Source organism: Musca vetustissima, unplaced genomic scaffold (genome assembly GCF_032173495.1).
Source record: "Musca vetustissima isolate MV318-11 ecotype Yass unplaced genomic scaffold, APGP_CSIRO_Mvet_v1 utg2150, whole genome shotgun sequence".
Lineage (NCBI taxonomy): Eukaryota > Metazoa > Arthropoda > Insecta > Diptera > Muscidae > Musca > Musca vetustissima.
In genome coordinates, this window is record NW_026877725.1 from 189,644 (window position 1) to 211,573 (window position 21,930).

Sequence of the window (21,930 nt, forward strand, 5' to 3'; positions counted from 1 at the left end):
ACAAAAAAAAATTAAAACTAAAGTTTGATAGATTGATATTCACATCACATGTTTAGGGAATTTAATTCGTCTCACTCCCATTTCAAAGAAAACGAAGGAAAAAATATATAAATTTTGTTTTTATCTCTCTTTTTTCAATGCATCACATAAAAACAAACTTTTTTATAATTTTAAAATTTTTATTAATAATAACAAAATATCATAATCATACATATTTACTATATATATAATGTGCTACATAATCATACATAAAAAATGAAAAAAAAAACATTCATACAATTTATATACAGCAATAACGCATTGCACTGCATTTGCATTAATATACAAAAGAAATAAATAGAAACAAAAAACCTTATATAATTATATACATACAAACTATTTCCTATATATAAACATTTTTTTCTAAAAAATATAAAATAATTAATAACAATAAAAATTAATAATTTATACTTTTACAAAATAATTACAATATGCTACAGCCTAAAAATATGCAATGAAAAAGTGATACAGTTTGTGATTTCTACTTGGAGTACATTGAAAGTACAGTGGTTTGCAAATAGTCATAGCGATATTTAATAAAGGATAACATTTTTAGGCCTTTTGGATACCGTCGTCATAAATGATTTTGAATGTATTTAGCAAATGTTAAGAATTTTCGGAAACTAAAATATATAAGATTCCTCTTGTTTCGATTTATGAGGTTACAAATTATGGGGATTGTAATACAAAGATAGTTCATATGTCATTGTGACAGATCCTCAATACAACCTAATTCTTTTCATCCACTGACGATTTGAGATTAACAACATAGGGTGGTGACGATATAAATTTCGCTTTGGTAGTGACTCACTTAAATTTCTTCATTTCGAATTTTACAAAGCGCAGCATCAAAGTACCAGTAGAGATCTCATTTTAAATTGTATCACTGTAATGATATAAAATTCTGTGTCGTGGCATTGTGTTATTTTGCTCTTAAAACAAGAAATATTTTTCTATACCAAAATATGTTATTAAAGAAATTATTATTTTTTTTTTATTGTGAAAATGATAGTTAAATGTGTTATATTTAGTTTTCTCATTTTATTATTATTCTGATTTAAATATTGCAATTCTATGTTATATAAAGAAATTCGATCGATGTTCAAATCGTATATGCGAAAATCAAAACTATGTCTCTACTCTCCAAATAAATATACATATATATATATTTTTGTACTCCCGATTGATCTCGATCGAATTTCTTTAAATTGTTGTACTGTAATTAGCATGGAATAATCGACTTCAAAATTGAATGTAAAAACTCATATAGTATATAAAAGAACAATATCTCAGAAAAAAACCTTCGCAATTTCCTAATTATTAAGAGGAACCATTTTACTTTTAAAATATTCTCAGTTTATTTTTGACTATCGGTTGAAATTCTCTCCTTATGTGAACAACATTTCATAGATTTTAATATTTCAAATGTCAATCGCTTCAATCCCATGTTGAAACAGACAACACTCTTAAGCTCATTTTGGTTGCAAGTTTCAATGTTCAATTATTTTCTGTTTTTTTTTTTATTATTTAAGTGCCATTTGTTTCAATTGAAAGCTAAAATACAAAATTTGTTATCAATTTGTTTTTTGTTTCAAAAATAATATAATTTCCTATATAACAAAAGAATAATTTCTAAATGTTTATACAAAAATATTCAAACAATAGACATATACTATTTTATATACATAAATATCCAAAACGTATAAAATGACAAATAGAATATATATGTAAACCCTATACAGTAGCTTCTTCATTATTTTATGCAAGGAATATGATAAATTTTATAAAGAGTCGAAATATCTGCAAAGATCACCTCTTGGCCACACAATGTTAAAAATACAATTCTATGTAATTTTCTATTGCATAAAATAATCTATGGGCCACTGTATACACTTGCAAATTATTGTCAATTTATTTTCTATCACAAAAAATGCCTATGTAAATATCAGTTCATTTTTATTTTATCCAAATTAACCTTTATAAATATTTTATTTTTGTTTATTATTTCATTGCAGTATTTTTGATTAATATTTTTAAATTTAGCAAACAACAATAACTAATTTAAGTTAAAATATATATATTTTTGCATTGATGTCAAATAATCCTTTTTTGTATAAGTGTAAATAAAAAAATCAAAATAAAAAACTAATAAAAATTTTAATTATAGTGGTTTTATTTTAAATTCAAGGGTTTTATACATATGATTGAAACAAAAAAAAAATAAATAAAATACCTCTTATTTTTTAATTACTTCAGTGTTTTTGTCGAATATATTCGACATTTAAAAATTCTCTCTTTCTTTGCGATTTTTCTGGCTGTTGGTGGGTTTCAGACGGTAGTGGCAAAAGTGTTGATCGCACAACAATGTGTAGAATGTTGTGGAGAGTAATGAAAGTCCTGGAAGACAAAGTGTGTGCAACCTGTGCACAGCTGCAGACCAGGATCCAGCCATGATGCTTTTATTTGGCATATGAGTGCAGCTAAACAGCATTAACAAAAGAGGAAATGGTATGCAAAATAGTTGGCTTCTAGGAGACAGTGGTTACGCTTTAGAAAAAAATTTTTGGCGCCCTATAAACAAGTAGAGCATGGATCTTGTCAACATCGATATAATAAAGTGCACACATCTGCAAGAAACATTATTAAAAGGACTATTTGAAATCTTAAAAGTAGATTTTTTATAGATTCTATTTTTTTTGATCATATGGTGGTAGAGTTGCCAGATTGATCTCAAAAATTTTACGCGCTGTTTTTGATAAAAGGAGCCCTTTTTTATTTTCTTTAATTTTACTATAAAAACTAATGTAAATACTGTATTTTTAAGTAAATATTCTAAAAACACGTTAAATATTGCTTTAGCGTACTTTTTCAAGTTGTACGTGCTCAGAAAAACACGTACGATCTCATTTCGTTTTCAATCCACAAGGCTATATGTGCTCGAATGCAGCACATGGGCGAACATTTGTGTTTTTGTTTTTGCTGAAAAACAGACGAAACTGTCCGAGGGTTAAAATGAAAATTGCTTTTTCTTCTAAAATCTATGCCTTTATATGATTTAAGTATAAAATTTTAGATTTTTATTCCGACAAAAAAAATTTTTGACACTGAAAGGGTTAAGTGATACATACTCACTCGCTCATTGACACTGGGTGACGTACCAAAAGGATAGTACCGATGACCCCAATCTTCGGGCTTGATCTAGATTTTTTAAAAATATCATGTACAATGATTGAATTTACAAAAATTACAAATTTTACAAAAATCCCTACTTCCAAAAGTATGCATGTTTGATTCAAATATTAGGTGCAAAGTTTGGTTTAAATCGGGCGCTTTGTTTGCATGATAGTATTAAACTAATTTCCAGCACAATTTTTACCATTATATGAAGGTGGTACCACAGGGAGTGGAGCGATATTCACCATCTTCGAACTTGATTTAAATTTAAAAGAAATATTTTGATGTGCACACAGTAGCTTGATATTGACATTTTCAGAATGTTAACACTTTGTGGGGGAGGTACCAGAAGGAGTGGACCTATGGATCTCATCTACTGACTTAATCTAGGGTTGGAAAAGATTTATGATTTGAAAAGATTGATCAAAACGGACATTCCATTCGCTTTGCATTGGATAGAGTAACTTCGGGTAATGTGGACCACCATTTTATTTTTTTGATATTGTGGGCGTAACAACGGTAAAAAATAAAAAAAAAAATAAGTTGTGTTCACAACATAGCAGATTTGTTGGCTAAATATATTATGTTATTTCATTATATTTCAAAAAACTGTAAACTGCGAATAAAAATAACTTGGCGGGTAATGTACAGTATGTTTAATTTCCTTTTGTTATTGTAAAAACAACAGAACAAACAAATGAAATTGTTGTAAAAAAAAACAATGTCGAAAGTTGTTATTAAATGCGTCCTTGTTTCGAACTCGTCCTCATGAAAATATCCCACTTTTTTTTTGAATATTTTTATTTAAAAATAATTATCGGCTTCAAAAATGAATAAAAATCACCGATTGTAATTACAGCTAAACGTATATTTTTGTTAAAGAAAACAAGAAAACCATATAACCTCTTTATATTCGAGAATAGAAGTAATGTTAATGCCTAAAAGTATGCAATACATATCAATCAATATTTATAATCGTTACAATTTATGATATATGATTGCTTGATAAAAGCAGGTATGCACATTCAGATATTTATTTTCTTAAGAATAAATTTGACACCATTAAAAATGTCATATTTACGGTTTAAAGACGGAGTTTTGAAAAACAAGACATAATATTGAAATTTTTGGAGAATTTGTTTAGATTTAATATTTTGATTTCGCATTCATTCCTGCATCAAAAAATTTGAAAGGCCAGTTATAGGAATGGACTATAATAATTCCATGAGGGGCTTCAAACAAAACATGATTTATATACCTCTTTCGTGGGCCTTTCATTTAATATGCATAAAAATCGGCACGTCTACGCCAACCGTTATAAGGGTGATAGCGTTGCCTAGGCCAGAAATATATATAGTAGCCTTCGTAAATGTTGTTCGTTGTAACCGAAGCTATTTAACCGCTTCGATTCTTAAAGGGCATTTAACTGTATTGGGGTTAATTTTTGTTTCATTTTAATTCACATTTATAATGGAAAGACTTCTTCATTGAGTAGCCTCAGTATTGTGGAGGAGAGACTGGACTGTGTATTTTAGCAAAATTAAATTGAGAATTTCTGTTTTCTAGAGATAATCAGCCTTATTCTGGATGTCAATTCCACGTGAATTTACTCGCTCTTCCCCTTCGTCTTATTCTGAACAACATTTTTGTGTGAATTTTTTCGCATTCTCGCTTTCGCCTTTTCTGAATGAAGTTCGAAAGCGAAAAAATCCGCTTTGGGGAAAAATTAGGTATTCTGGATTACAGGGAGTAGGAGAATGAGATGAAATTTTGTGCGAAATTTTTCGCTAATTAATTCAAAGTGAGTTGACTACAAAAACATAAGTTATAAATATTTTAATGAAAAATATTAACACAATACATATTCTATGACGATTTAGAATATTATAAATGAAGAAATAAAGGAGTAGGTCACTTTAAGAATTTGGAGATATAAAATATCGAAATTAAATTAAAAGGCACACAATTATGTGCCTGTGTTTTTGCCATCATAAAAAATGTTCTTTTATTTGTAATCTATTGTAGTTGTTGTACCAAATTGCATCAAAACAATGAACAGCTGTTTCACATGTCATATTGTAGGTTGCCATATTTTCAAACTTTAATTAATTTTCTTTTAATTACAAAGCATTTATAAAGCGGATTCTTGATATTTCACATTTGTATAGTTATAAAGTTTAAACAACAATAAGTAACAATTTTTAATAAAATAATCAATAAATAAAATATTGAAAAATATTACACAATTAAAATACAATATGGCAACACACATTACAACTTAAATTATAATATGGCAACACGAATCTTTTTTCAACCACCATTTTCGAAAACTCGAATCCGCATCTCGCATTTTTTGCGTCTCCCTATTCATTCAGAATAAGGCGAGAATGTGAAACCGAAAATTTTTGTGCATGCGAGATATCTCCCAGCGAATATCCAGAATAAGGCTGAATAAAATCCACAAAAAAATATGTTTTATGATAAATTATTAATTTTTATTTAAATTTCACAATACTTATTTTGTATATTGTAATCGAGATCGGTCGTTCGATATAAATGTAGTAGTACCTGAAGATCAATATGAAAATAAAAATGCTTTAATGAAGTAATTTAAATATATATATTCCACCATTTGCTATTCCCAAAATAACTCCCTATATAGAAACACACATTTATACATTTTTTCAATATTTTATTTAAAAAAAGATTTTACAAATTTCAAAGAAAACTAAATAAAAAAGTCTATAAAAACGTATATATAAGCTATGAGAAAATCAATCAACTTAAAGCTTGTTCAGAAATTGGAATACACAGATGCAACGAATGTAGTAATAGGTTCATCATTATCATCATCACTTTATAACATAAATTACATATGAATAGAGATAGAAGAGATAGAGAACACAGAAATGTAGACACGAAATATTTTGAGAAGAAAAGAATGTCAATGAAGATATGTATGTAACAACAAATGTTTTTCTACAATTATTTTTTGTTTTACAAATTGCTAAAAAGAAAAATAATTGTAATATGGAATTAGATAGAAGGTAAGATAAAATCATAAACTAAGGCAGTTACAATTTATAGCAAGCTGCTTTAGTAAACATAAATTAAAAAAAGTCTATAAAAAATTGCTTCAGTTTAACAATTCTCTTAATCCTCCAGTTATTTTTTCCCGTATATGTAATAAATATATGACAGTACAAACACTTGCACTTAAAAAAATTAACACCAACTCTGTCGTCCTTCATCATCATCATCATCGTCGATATAAAAAGTTTTGAGATGGTGGTGTAGTAGTAGTTGGTTGTGGTGGTGTTTCATCATCATTTATGGAACATCAAACAAAATAACAAAGTCTTCGGTATTTGAATGTGTCTTACTTTGCGCTTATTATTTATTTTTGTTTTTGTTTTTGTGTTTGCTTGTTTTGTTTTTCACGAAAATCATCATTAATAAATCTACATTACAATTAAAATTCATTAACAATTTTTCATATGTGTTGTTGTGGGGTTTCTTTATCTAATCGGAATATTACATTTTCTTTCAACTTTTATTAATTTATAAAATTATTCATCTGCTTGCACAAATTGCAGTCTGCAAGTGGTGCAGCAACAGGATGCTGCAATCCTGGGTTACATTACATTAGTTTAGGTTTCATTTCTAGGTAAATTTAAAATTAATAAACTAGAATTACAAATACAGCACACATACAATTCTCTCTGTCCGAGCACAAAGTAATGAGAGGAGACAGAGAGAAAGTTATTCCTTCTCTTCTTAAAAAATATGGCTGTTGGGTGACTGACTGACTGAATGTGACTGCTTTTGTGGTTATTAAAATTATTACCCTTCCATGTTACAATTTCTGCTTCAGTTTGATTCGCTTGGTATTCTTTATACAAAAAAAATGTGACTGCTGATGCGAAGGATGTTAGTTTGCGCCGTCGTTTCTTTCTAGATGTGAATGTTTATTATTTGTGTGTTTAGAGTGATATACGTCGAGATGATGTTTGAGGAAATCATTTCAGTTTGGCATAAGCATCAACCTTTTTATGGAATTGATTGTAGTATTCCAAGGCCAAGTTTTGTGTTTGGTTTAGAGCTTTGCTCAAGTTTTCAGGTGAGAAACGGCCACTGTAAAAGAGAAATCGGAACAATGTCTTAGATTGATATTACAACAAGTTAGGCATTTTTTATACAAATACTTACACCAACACTTGTGTCTTGAAGAAAGCAACAAGTTTACCATAAACATCAACAGAAGCGGTCTTAACAGTGACGGCACTATCTTCAATTTTCTTGGGCAAACCGGGCACGTATTGCTCCAACTGTAAATAGCAAAACAAAAAATGCATTTATTAAATAAAGAATGTTTATTTCTTTTATTGATAATTTAAAACATGTTTTTTTTGGGACTGAAGCTTGAAAATAATAAATAATATTTGGAAGGCGTTGTTTGTGGTCTACAAGTTTATTCTGCGTTGCATTCAAGTAGGCAATTAACTACGTCGTATTATGTTGTAGATAATTCTATTGAGGGATAATATTTATTTATAAATTGTTAAAACATATTCAAAATGCATGAAATGTTAGATTGGATAATTCAAATATTCCCCCTAAATCACCTCTACTTGGGAAATATTTAGAAATTCGGAATGTAAAATCTAGCAAAAACCCATATTACAGGGGTTGACAATGTACATCATAAAAATAGCACACTGATGTACCACTCGAGCCGGTATTGATACCATACATCTAACTATTCTACGCCCTCTAAACGGCATATATATGAGAACGGTTGTGCTATCATGAGCCTAACGATGATAAATTTTTATCAGTGTTGTAAAGTATTTGCACGCGTAACATATGAAAATATCTACAAAGAAATCTATGGGCATATTGTTTACATGTATTATAGAAATCATAATCTCAGTGAATGCGCAGGACATCACATTCGAAAACACAACTCAATGTAACCGGACAATTTAGATCGTTATAGACGTAGTACGAAAATTTGTCAAGCCCATATATGCATTTTGTTAAATGAAATGAAAAGTGAAAATACTACGTATAGGTGACAAAAATTAGTTCGTTATAAAAATTTGTCCTTATAACCGTCTTCGCTATAAACGTTGTGAAAAAAGAAAACAGTTCGTGGTTATAAAAGTGTTCGACTGTATTTATATTTTAAGATCTATTTTTGCAAAAAGTCGCAGTCCTAAAAGGGGTTGTGTGATATCTACTATTATTATATCAAAAATGTAATATATGAGAGTTTATAAATTGGCTAAACCTTGAACACCAAATAAATTGAATATCAGTGTATATTTTTTTAATTCTTCTTAAATTTCTTCACCTTGTCTTGACCGATTAAGACAAAGAAAACAAAGCTTTGTTCTAATAATAAACTTGTTATTCTTCTTCTATAAGTATTTCGTTAATATTTTGTTTTCTAGAAAAATAACAAAGAGGCAATTAGTAAGAAAAAAAATACCTAACAATTTAAAAAAAAACTGACCGATCTTTAAACTAGCTTTGGAAGACAAGCATAAATCAAACGAATAATAAACAAATACACTCTGACTCAGGTCAAGAAACTTCAAAAAACAACAATTAAAATAAACATACAAAATGAAATAAAATATATTTGAGAATAGGAAAGAAAAAAAGAAACTAATAAAGGTAATTAATTGTGAAGAAAATCATGATGTCATAACATTTGTATATGTGTATCGGTCATCAACTATACAAATATAACGACTTAATTACTTAGACATGTACGATTTCATAATTGAGTGTGATGAACAACTATACTTACAAATTGAGCTGCAACAGGCAATTTAGCATTGATCACTTCTTTGGTGACGGTGAATGCATTGCAAGCAGCATTACGGAATAATTTCGTTAAATCACAAACCAATTTGAAGGCGGGTTGAGTATAGGGTGGCAATGTCTTCTCGGCCCATTTGTAGCCGCGTGCCGCTGTACTCATTGTTGTGTACCAGGCCTTTTCGACATGGGGCAACAGACCGGCATTCTGTAGAACTTTACCGGTTGCCGATTTAGCAAATACACCCTTGCCATTGACTTCGGTATCATAGAACAAAGCTCCGGCGATCAACGCAATGAGCAATATAGATCCCAAAGTCCATTTACAGCAGCCGCATTTCTTTTTCTTTTCGGCAGTTTGTTTCTTTTTCTGTTGACCTGCCTTTGTGTTTACGGCCTGCAATAAGAAAAAAGAATGAAATCAGGTTTAAACAAAATATTAAAATTGATATCAGTACAAAAATTATATGCGCATTTAGAAATTTGTATATACGTTGTTGTTTTTGTATTATTACCTTTGTTGTTTGCTGTTGTTGTTGCTTATTTTTGTTCTTATTGCTTTTGGTGTTTTGTGCCATTTTTTATATTTATAAAATTTATTTAGATGAGTATAAAATATGATTTTGTATTGTTTAGTTTAAACTACAGAAAGTAAAAAAAGAATAAGAGAAAATCCATCAGTGTGTTTTGTTAAACATTGTTGTTAACATCAACATTTTGAGTTTTGAAAAAACAAATGTGGAAACAATTTTCATTTTTTTTAATTATGTTAGTTGTAATTGGTTGGTGGGGAAACAGTCGCCTGGCGATTACATTTAGTTTTTAACCCAATTCCTCTAAGAATTAAAATTATTTAAAAATATCGATTACATAAATAACAGATGTTCATCGAAAATATACATTTACGGGGCATCTGCCCAAAAATATGTCTAGGCTGAGGTTACAGGCGTTAGCCGAGTATGACTCTGGTCGTTTCAGATCGTAGTCCACTCTAAAGCAAAATATATCTGATAACGTTCGATTGCAAAAAAATGTCGGTTGGCCCTTTATGCAAGTGAACGGAATAGCTATTTCATAAAAAAAGGATGATGACCGGGGTTTTTATTTTTAATACCGATGAAATGTATCGAAAATATAGGAATTATAATAACGGTTGTATTGAATAACCAAGTATGAAATTGAGATGCATCATTTTTATTACACCACGAAAAGGCGAGAAACTCCTTTTTAACTTATTTATGAGAGCTATCTGTATTTAGTATTATACTGTGACACTATCGTGTGATTCGAAAGAATTAAAGATTTAATTACCAACACAATTAATTTTCGTAACATAACATCTCAGGCATATAACTACCTAATATCTTATTAAACGTGACATCAGACGGCAAATAAGTTTGAAAATCAACGTACCTATTTATTTTAGAAATTTGTATTATAATTATATTTCCCCTTTATTAGCCTCCCATTATATCTCCCCCCTAACTGCTTAACTAAAAAGCCGGTACGAAAATTTGCAAATATTTTTTTTCTATTGCAAATTATCATCAAAATTATCAACGTCGCACACCATCGGTCACACATACCGCCATATTTAAAACAAAGCAAGATTCAATCTAAATATTTTGAAATATCAAAGAAACAAGAAATATAAAAAATGTTTGTTTTTGTCAACACCTGAAACGCTGATGTGTCCCAATTCTGATTGGTGGATGTGTATTTTTGGACGTGGGGTTATTGATATTTGTTTTTCGTTTTTCTTTTTTTGCTATAAATCTATAGCTTAATCTTTATGAGAGGTTAATGATTTCAAGTGTTTTTTGGGTTGCTTGTAAGAAGTGCAACCTACAAGTATGCCCCACCAAAGTTGTTATAGATGAATCTATGATTATAAAAATATATCTTTCAAATATACAAGTGGAGAAATTTCATAGTTACAAAGACGCCAACACATTCGACTTGGATGATGCCCCTTCGTTTAGAGAATCTTGTATGAAAAGAAAAACAACTACACATAGCTGCCAATACTGTTATCTCTAAAACAAAAGTAAAAGGCAAAGTAACAAAAACCTTTTTGGAAAGTTTGTCTAGAGTCTGTGTTATATACATGTTGTTATAGATGAAAATAATTTCTCTACGCTTTGTTTTGTTTTTATTGTGACGTTCCACAATAACAACAACCACCACCACCAACAGCAACATTGTTCCAGCGCCAAATAGCATTTCAACACGTGGCACTGTGACTGTCAAAAATCTCTTCGATTGCGTTTATTTCTTCTCTTCTGTTTTATTTTGAGATATGCTGGTACAAATTCTATCATTTCAGAATTGTTTCTATAGTTGACCATTATTATCGCTAGTAGTTGGTTCCCTGCTATTTTACCTTTTTGTATTTTGAACATGTCGTCGCAATTGAACGTCAATCGAAATATAGTTGGCAAAACAAAAACAACTATAATTTGCAAATTCTCTTTTGGAAAATGTATGTATGGGTGTATGTAGTAATTTGTTGCTAGTTTTTGGTCTATTACCTCATATTGTGTCGTGTATGCCCGTAATGGTATATAATGGCACAAATCGTGAGATACATACATATTAATGGCATTCAAATTATACACATATGTGCGTTTTTATTATTAGAAGTAGCAAAGGGAAAAACTTGTGGTTTTGAAAAGTCTATAAAATAAAATAAGATTCCAGTCAGATGGTGTTTGGGGTGTTATAGAAAAAAATGTCAACAATAAGATTTTAATTCTATGATATATTGCCCAATAAAATTCGCTTTGTATATAGCTAGCGGAATTAGTCTGACAGAGTGTCTATAAGACCAAGATCGTTGGGTTCGAAATTGGCGCTCCAAAATAACCAATATATAAGGTCTTCTGTCATTTCCCACCTAATTTGATGACCCCAACGTGTTAACAAAGAACAGTGATCTTGACGAAGATGAAAAACGAACAACGATTCCATTTGCAATGATTTATTTCAGTTTCATTGAAAAACTAATGCGCATATTGAATTATATAACACCGGAATAATGAAAACTAAACAGAGCCCCAGTTAATGATTTAGTTTCTTATATAAACTTTATATTAAAACAGAGGGTAGACAAATTATATTTGGTGGGAAAGTATTGTACTGCACGGAACTTTCAAATAACCTAAAATCGTTTGTCAATATTTTATTAGAAGTACTACGGTTGTAGAGATCGTCCGATGTGAAAAGTACCTCATAATCGGTTGGGACCGATATATTCGTTCAAATCCAACGAGTTATAAAACCCAAATGGAGTTTTGGTGTTATTGCGCTGATATGAACATTTCCATAAATTATGGCCTATCGTAAATTTGTGTTACACACAACTGCTTGCAGTGTCAACAGTGATAAAGAAGAATACAACAACAACAAAATAAAGTAAGAAAATTCTTGAATGCCAACGAATTGAACTGAAAAAATCTCCAAAAGATAAAAATGTAATAAATAAAAATATTGCTACACAAGTACACATAAATGTTTACCCAAAACTATACTCTCTTTCTCAAACCTTTACTGATCTTTAGCTATTGTTCTCTTTTAATGCCATGAACTCATTTCAAACAACCAAACAACAAAAAATGCCACATATAGACAAGTCACCATCCGGCAGCCAGGCCGGCAAGCATTAGTGTCGGTGGTTAACAAAACTAAATTGTTATTGTAAACCAATAAAAAAAGAAATACCGGCCGGCATTTTTTGTTTAGTTTGTGTAGGTTTTGTTTTTTAGAAAAGAGAAAACATTTGTGGATATGGTTACAGGTAAAAATACGCCAAAAACACATTTATATATACATATTTATGTATCGCATAAATGTTATTTTCTGTAACAAAAAAAAAAAAAGAAGAAACGCATAAAATAGTTGCCCAAGATACCAGTTAGACTATATTTGGTCAAACCCATGCTAGCTGATATGCAATAGAGATGTTATATTGTTGCCTAGCCAATGAAATTAGTTTATAAATTTTTGAACGTATTTTTGTTCTTGGGGTTATACTAATCCAAAGGCTACGATATGCCTCAAAATGTGATTAGTGAAATAGATTAGATAAAGTAATATATTTCGGCAAGATGAAAAGAACCTTGAACTCTTATTTGTGTGAAGAAAAATAACACCTGTGACAAAGTGTAAATAAAAAATGGTATATCTAATAACACAATAATTTTATAATATATCAATAAACATGACATAAATCAATACATTCGACAAAAACCAGCTTGAGGGCAATTTAGATTTTTATCTGATCTGTAAAACAATATCCTCTTGGATATGATTATATGTATTAAGGAAGATTTCTTGAAAACAAAACAAGAAAAATAACTATCTGTGCCAGTACCAAAATCTGTTAGGTATATGGCAAGAGAGAATACAAGTCACTCAGTGAACCGGCGAACTTATGACCTTTATAAAACGTAGAGCAAAATGTACACACAGCTTCCAACACAGGCTTATATGCGGCTTATCATACACAACAGAACATCTAGTTCGAGTTTTTTCAACATTATCACACGGGAATATTGAAAGATAGACTCTATACCACATAACCTAATTATGGCGGATGATCGATAAAACAAAACACGCTAAGCTTTGGACCCATAATTCGAATCTATTCGTTGGTTATTGAACATCAAACATAGAACTAACGGATAGTAGATTATTTAAGAGGGAAAAATGACGTCAACAAAACACAAAAAAATCAGATGAAAATCTAGTTTTAAAACATTTCAAAGTCCCACCGTTGAATGCCACATAAGCCACAAATGATTTATTCAAATGTGTGGCAACATTCCAATATCACAAAGGTAAGAGATCAACATGGTGGTCACACCACAATGCAACACCACCAACAACAATACCAAAAAAGTAAGGTAAGGCAACAAATTGCTCTCTCAGAATACCACACCCCCTTCATTCAACAAAAACTTAATACGTGTCCATCCGGGCTTACGTAGAACGAACACCGATGCGGCGCAACACTAACAAAAAGAAAAAAAAAACGAAACATCAAATTGCCGGCCGATTACACAAGAAACATTCAGATATGAATTTTAAGCCAGCGCTAGCAGAAAGTTCCAAGTTCAATTTGGGATTTAAAAAAATGAAAATGAATTTTCCACGTAATCCAAAATCGAAAGCTTGCTTAATCGTTAATTTTCGTTGCAACCACCATCCATCCATCAGACTAACTAGCTCTAACCAGCAGCCAGTTAGACACCAACCAGCATTTTTTGTACATATTCATCAATTTTTTTCTTCTTTTTACATTTTCATTTGCGTTCGTCTCGGTCGTATACCAACCACCACCACACAAAATCAACCAAACCAACAACGAAAGATGGGAAAAGTTCATTTTCATTTCTTCCACGAAAACACGTTGCACATTTGTTATTTTTTCTGTCAATTCTTGCTTTTCTTGCAAAGAATTGATTTTTTTACTTCGTTTCAACTCAAAATGATGATTTAAATTCCTTTATTTTATTTCGGAATAGTACCAGCACTTCTTCACTTGTTTCTCACTCTTCTGCACAAATCGACGGCGTTCTTCTAACAAATTTGTAATCAAAACTGAAGTTTTATTTGTTCCGTCGCCTCTTCCTTTCGAATATAAACTCGTTTCTGTTTCACACGAACGATGAACGAGTACACAAAATGATGATAAGAAAATTCATTTGCAGGGTTGCCAGTGTCGTTTCGAACAAGGCAGTGATGTGGCAAACAAGTAACCATATGTCATGTATGTATCGAGTACCGAGTAGTCGAAATGTTGGCAGTGTTGTAGTTATGTGGCTCGGCGATATGTCAAATATGAGAAACAGTGACGACCGGCAGAAATACATTTACATGGACCAAAGTATTGGAGATATGTCAAATATGACATGTGCATGACATATGCAAGGAACAAAGCCTAATACGTTTAAATCAATATTTTATATTAATAGGTTTATTTGACAATAATTCAATCCAGTCCAATAATTTGTAACAATTGTACAAATAGTTACTGAATTTTTTTGATAACTTAAAATTTCAGTAAATGAGTGGTTAAGTGGCCGTTGTGAAGCGGCTCATCAGGCATATTGGGCTATGTGACTTTACAAAGGTCGTATGTTGATAACTTGTATTTATTTCGCCCTGATGCGAACTTGCATATGCGAATTAAATTCAAATTTGTCAAGGTGCGACATTTGTCTTTATTCTAAAAACAGTCGTTTTTCAAATCAGTTTTTTGTTGTAGCGATGGATAATTAATCATTCAAATGATCACTGCCCTCACACGCAAAATTCAAATAACAAAGATTTTTCAATAATTTCACATGAGCTAGCAAGTTCTTTCAACATAAGTTACTGAGTAATTTTTACTGGAAAAATTATCGTACAATCCTAATATAATACTGAAATTTTAAAAACTACAACCTTTTTTCCACACAAAATATCGTGTTATTTCCTAAGTAGAAGAAATGTGGTATTAAATGTTGAATAATCTATTAATTGAATTATTAGCGTTATCTTAAATATACTAATTCGATTATATTCACTGCATGGATGCTAGCTATCATGTAGATAGTCGTTCTTGCCAAAGAGCTTGGGATAAATGTTTGGAATCTGCGACCATATATGTGGATATCAATGCGGCTCTAAAGCCAATAAAGTCACGGACAATAAATTCGAAATTAGATCTCGAACGTACATTGGCTTTTTACGATATAATGATAGACATTTAAAAACGTTTCTCCGAAATATATCCCACCATTATTATTCATAGACAAGCTAACTTTCTAACGGTATCTCGCGAACCGATACGACAGGCAGTTTAAACCTCTACCGAGGAGGATAAAAACTATTACCCTTACATTCACAGTTTCTGACCTTGACGCACTTTTAAGTGGTCGGGCCAAGTTGACCGCTTCCTGATATACGATCAACTTCGTGCCCTTACGATACAATATTTAAAAATCTTTATTTCTGTTAGACGCTGCTCTGTCGTATTTAGAATTAAATCGTTCTGCCCCATTGCTTGTTCATTTTAGTTTTAGAGTTTTCCATCAGTATTCAGTTATTTGTAAGCAGGAAAATATGTACAGAGCCTCTACTCCGAACTTCGCTAAATATGATTAAGAAATTCCCTTGCTTTAGATAATATCAGAACATAATAGGTTTGAGAATAATAATAATAATACCATATACAATACATAGTTCATAAATATTCCCTCCTGCACCAAACGGCAACAACAACAGCAATTTAATAAGGCAACAAATTCACAATAATTAAAACATATACTTTAATAAAAACTTACCGCAACTAGAGCTATTAAGGTATCCAGATTTGGGTCGCGCTTTTTAGCCGAATCCAACTCAGCATTCAATTGTACAGCATCTTTTAGAAAATCATGGAATGCAGAAGACATTGCCAATGATGAAGCACTTTCAGCTAATTCATATTCTAAAAATAAATAAAATGTAATCCAATATCTTCTCTTAACAGACAGTATGTGAACATACCAATTTTTTGTAACAAATAAATGGTGGGTAACAACTGTTTTTTGTAATTCATTTTCCACACCTTAAAACAGTCCTCATCACTATGTAAGAGACACGAAAGGCAACCATTCGTTTCAATACTGCTCTTAGTAGGATTCTCAATACTGCGTAGGAGTGTAAGGAAGAGATTTGCATGTTTATTGCAATTCCTAATGAATTTTTGCTATATTTGAAGAATAAATATTAATAACAAATATTTCTGTTAAAAGAATTAAAACACATACCAAAAACATTTCCGAACTTCTAACTAAAGATTGTTGGCAATCTCGGGGTAAACTAGGATAGTGAGCCTTCAAAGCATTATATATTTCAAAGAATTCATTTTGATTCAATTGTATTCTAAGGAGATAAAATAAATGAAAAGAAATTATTGTTAACATTTGGTATATTTATATGAAAATAAAATACTTACCTTTGATCCGTGGCCACATTCAAAATCTTTTCAATGTACTCGGTTACAAAGCGAGAGTAACTTTTCATCTCTAAATTTGGAAGCATTAAATTTTGCCACACTAACAAAAAATATAGAAATTTACAAATTAGTCAGTCTCCTTTTTGCATAATGAAATTGCAGCTTACCTCTTATGCCCACCATCAGATTTTCATAGCCTCCTTGACCTATCGCCCACAATATACTTAAGCAGATATTGCTACGATTTTGATAGGAATGTTTTAGCATTGCGGTACTGGCCATATTTGAGGAACAAATTTGTGGCCAATTTCTAGCTATTAATTGTAACATAAACTGGAAAGATAAAATAAATAGCGGTAAGTATAAAAATATATTGAATTAAATATTATTGAAGAAATGAACCTGAATTGGCTGGTATTAGTCGAAACGAAATTTCATATTTGTTTTAAATCGATAAAAAGTTTTTTTTTATAACACTATATTTACATTAGAACTTTTAGCCGGGTGAAACTTCCTCTATGAGGATTTATTTGACATATAGGTAATGGAATTGACAATAAGATCTACTGGATTTAATAAATCCGGTACAATGTAAACCTACTATAACTTTATTTCAAATTTTACAAAATTCCTTTTAAATCTGGTAGTCATTTGACTACCATATTTAACATATATAAATGAATATAAATTTGAATATCATTGACTTACTTTGTACCCTACAACAGGTAAATTGTTATTTAAATCAGTACACATACTCTCCAATAGAGTATAATGGAAAAAGTAATTTAGATTTTCTTCACCCTCCGATGACAAGAAGTCAATTAATGTTTGTTTAAATTCGGATGAAGCTAAATTTCCAGGATATGATGTAGAGCGACCAGAAAAAACAGGATCACATTCAAATTGTAAATTCGAATTTATATAACCGGTTATCTGAAATCAAAACAATACAAATAACGTTAAACTATTAAAGGTAAACGATTATTCAATTTATGAACTTACCGCTTTTAACCAAGTTAATTTCGCACCGGGATATAACAATTGGAAATGTTCTAATTGAATGGTAAAATCTTTTGGAGTTAATGCTTTAAAAGCTTGGTCCAAACTTTTCGGCTTTGGTGGCTGTTTGGGCTGGTCGGATTTCGCTTTCTTTGTATCAGTTTGATCTTTACTCTTGGTGACTGTTCTTTTGGGCGTTGATGTTTTCGATTTCGTACTTGTATTTGATTTTGAAGGGGAAACATCTTTGCTACCAGCCTTGCCGCGTTCATTGAGCAATTTTCGAATTTGATGGGAAGGCACTGAAAATAAAAATAATATATATTAAAACTCATAATACACAATATGTAATAACCTGTTGCCCAGAAATATAATTTGCCCCCTATTTTTAAAAAGTACATATATCGTTCATATAAAATTCGACATTACATTTTTATGCCATTAACAAGAAATTGTTTTACTAATAGCACAAACCCCCTATTTGTTTAGGGAAAAAATCATAAATGAAACGGAGGTTACACAATTTAGTATAAAATATTCAAACTTTGCTTATATTTGATTGTGTATCAGAAAAAACAACTCTAGTTTTATTACAGCAATTGCTGATGTGGCATCATTTACAACAATTGGTGCATCATTACACAGATATTGCGAATATTAGTTGTATGAATACGAAATTATTATGAACATGAAATCTTCCTCCCCTATTAATGTTTCAAAATTATTTCGGAAAATAACGATATTATTTAATTTTGGAATTAATTAAAAACTGCCGGCTGATTACAATAAACAGGTTTCTGGACGCCGTTAAAATCCGTCGAATAAGCGACATTGAATGGACACACAATAATAGTTTGCCCTTTATGCACTTTCAGTAATGGAATGTAGAGAAATATTAATTGAATTTCCAACTAAAAGGAAAAATAATAACTCTTTGTTTTGTTTACAACTTATCAGAATATGGACACACACAAACACCCATTTATATACGTACATATTTCATCTAATTTCGGTTTCAGTGCTTCTTCACGCTTCTTTTCTTTGTGGGCCACAACCTTTTTCTCGAGATTTTTAAATTTCTTCGATTTTGTTACAGTTTCCCATTGACCATTATTGTTGTTGGACATCTTTGAAGTAGATTGGAATTTATAATTATGGAATGCAATAGAAATGTATCGGAAAAAAAACTTAAGAAATGCACTTGACTAATTGACAGCCAGCGAATAAATTATGACCGGTGTTTGAGAATAGAGTCTAAACGCAACCAGAGAGTCACGAGTCAGCGTCATACTTTTTCGTCGGCGTGAAAACCAAACGAAAGAGTTGGCGTTAGCGGCACAAAATGTCAATTATTTGTTTTCATTTTCTGACAGAAAATTTTACGTTGTGCAAACCAAAATCAATTTATTACTTAATTAACAATAATGTCAAGGAACTTGGGGAAAATTATTGAAAAATATATTTTTCTTCCATTTTATTATTAATTCGTTAAAAAAAGTCCACAATCTTTGAAAATATTTGTTTTTTTTTAACAGCACTGCCATATGTTTTGATATAAATTCTCATTGAAATTTGGTAGCACTGTTGATTTTTACCTAAAATATGGCAACTCAATTGAGAGCAAGAGAGAAATATTGAGTATGACGCTGAGCAAAAATGAATAAAATCTATTCTAGCGTCATGCCGCTAGACGCGAACGTCAGCCCTCGCGATTTCCCGTTGCCTATAAGAAACACACGGCAAACGACTGTCGCTGACTCTAGACTCTATGGTTGCGTTTAGACTCATAGGGATAAGTAAATCGATTTTCGACTAATCGATTAATCGACTTTTGTATTGAAAAGTCGAAGTCGACTTTTGATCTTTGATAAGGTGGCCATACGTCCCCTTTTTTAGATGACAATAAGGTAGCCATACGTCCTCTATTTTAGATGACAATCATCAATTTTAACTGGCTGTCATCTATAAAATTTATGTTCTTTTTCTGTCATCTATTTCTTTTTAAAATAAAAAAAAATAATAATAATTTTTATGAAATTTCAGTGAAATGTTTAGAAAAGGGTAGTAGTTGAGTAGTTCTGATCCCTAAATTGTTAATATTTCCAATTAACTATAAATATGTTAAAGGGCTAAGCAGAATGTTCGCGTTGAGCCATCCGTCGCGTTATATCCAATCGAAAATACAACAACCACAAGGAAACGATAACACAAACGCATATCGTATTCTTGTGGTTGTTGTATTTTCGATAACATATAACGCGACGGATGGCTCAACGCGAGCATTCTGCTTAGCCCTTAAGAGAGGTAAGTAGTTCCGACACCTCACATTAAATTTGTATTGCCCAATTTAATGTTAATATTTAAGAAGTTTGAGTAGTTTAAATCCCTCCCTTTTAAATAATATTTTTTAATTTTATATATTTATATTTAATATTGTTTTATAATTTTACTTGTTTTATTGTACATAGTAATTGCTACTTTGAGTAGTTTATCAAAATTTAAACAAACCTCCCTTAAAACTTATTTTATTATAATTGTTATTAAACTGTGTTACTTAACATTTTAATTTAGTTTACCGCCTTAAGGTCGAAAGACTAAGCATCATGAATTTGAAAATAAATAAATAAAAAAATAAATAAATGGTATTTTCAGAATTTTCAGACACATTTTCCAAACGAAGCATCTGTTATTTTATATTTTGAGTACTAATTGGTTAACAGATTTCCATCAAAAAGAATCTTTAGGGTTTCTGGACACGTTTTGCAACCGAATTGGCTGTAATTTGATTTTTTGGTTTCTATGTTTCTAGGTGACCCCAATATAAAGAAACCACCCTCATTTTTTTTAATTTTATAAAAATTTGCCTTCAAAGGTGAATGTATTTTACTTTTCCTTGTGGCCTATGTATTGCAAAATATCCTTGGAAAACATAATCGACTTTTTTGCTATGCTCCTTATATAGATCGCAAGAACCAAAATATTTGGCACGGTCGTAATTAACGACGTTTTATCTCATTTTATATATTTATAAGTAAATCAATATGTGCGATTTATACACATACTATTATTTTTATTAAAAATATACTTTTTCTATTTTCATTTTGAAAGTCGAATTTGACTTTTCAAGATCGACTTTCGATTTTCTTCATAAAATCTTGGCTTATGATAATATGCCAACAATTATATATGTTGCCAACAATTTATATCAAAAATTAAAATTTGAGTCGTTTTTTACATTTTTCGGTAAAAGTCAAAATCGATATTGAACAGGTTGACAAAATCGAAAAAACTTTTTAGTCAAAGGCAAAAATTGAAAAGTCTAGAATCGAGTTTTTGATCTGGGACAAAAATTGAAAAGTGTAAAAGTCGAATTTGCGCTCGACTACGTATCCCTATTTCAGAATAAAGAATATTGAGATGATGAAATACATTCATCGGCGTTTAATTTAAGTCTCATAAAAATGCAACAACGTCAACATTTATCTTCTTCTTGTTTTGTCAGCAGTATTGATAGCAGACTGAACCATTGATAGTTTTTTTTAAAGTGCTTCATATCTAATCGAAAATCACTAAAATTAACCCATTACAATTAAATTTTGCATCCATAATTGAGTAATTTATTTAAGACATACAAAATAATTGCGTCTAATAGTGCGTTTACATTTAACCGTATTTCGTTAACCCAATGGGTTTCAATTGTCAATTCCTTTGCATATACGTCAAATAAATCCTCATAAAATAGGTTAACCCGGTAAAAAGTTCTAATGTACAAGGAGTTTAATCAGTTAAAAATCACAAAAATAAGATGAAACAATCAATAAATATCAATTTTAAATGGATACTAAGGTTTGTGTTGCATTTTTCCGAACGAATCTCTCGCTTGACACAAACAGCTGATTTATTAT

General features: G+C 30.6%; 1 protein-coding gene across 1 annotated transcript; it reads right to left on the reverse strand.

The window, feature by feature from the left end:
- Positions 1–7,159: 7,159 nt before the first annotated feature.
- On the reverse strand, positions 7,160–19,226 carry LOC133322393 (transmembrane protein 214). The gene is made up of 11 exons (XM_061531392.1): positions 19,020–19,226; positions 18,029–18,327; positions 17,735–17,959; positions 17,194–17,359; positions 17,027–17,126; positions 16,839–16,953; positions 16,576–16,777; positions 16,371–16,516; positions 9,032–9,439; positions 7,423–7,541; positions 7,160–7,347 (listed from the first exon to the last, which is right to left on the reverse strand). The coding sequence occupies exons 1-11, from the start codon at positions 19,150–19,152 to the stop codon at positions 7,233–7,235; spliced, it is 2,028 nt and encodes a 675-aa protein (XP_061387376.1). The 5' UTR covers positions 19,153–19,226; the 3' UTR covers positions 7,160–7,232.
- Positions 19,227–21,930: the final 2,704 nt, after the last annotated feature.

Excerpts from the sequence above, each read along its gene's own strand:
- LOC133322393 (XM_061531392.1), bottom strand. The coding sequence starts at position 19,152 with ATGTCCAACAACAATAATGGTCAATGGGAAACTGTAACAAAATCGAAG. Across the intron at positions 17,960-18,028 it reads AATTAACTTGGTTAAAAGCG|ATAACCGGTTATATAAATTC; the intron begins GTAAGTTCATAA and ends TTTTGATTTCAG. Across the intron at positions 16,517-16,575 it reads TTATTTGTTACAAAAAATTG|AATATGAATTAGCTGAAAGT; the intron begins GTATGTTCACAT and ends ATTTATTTTTAG.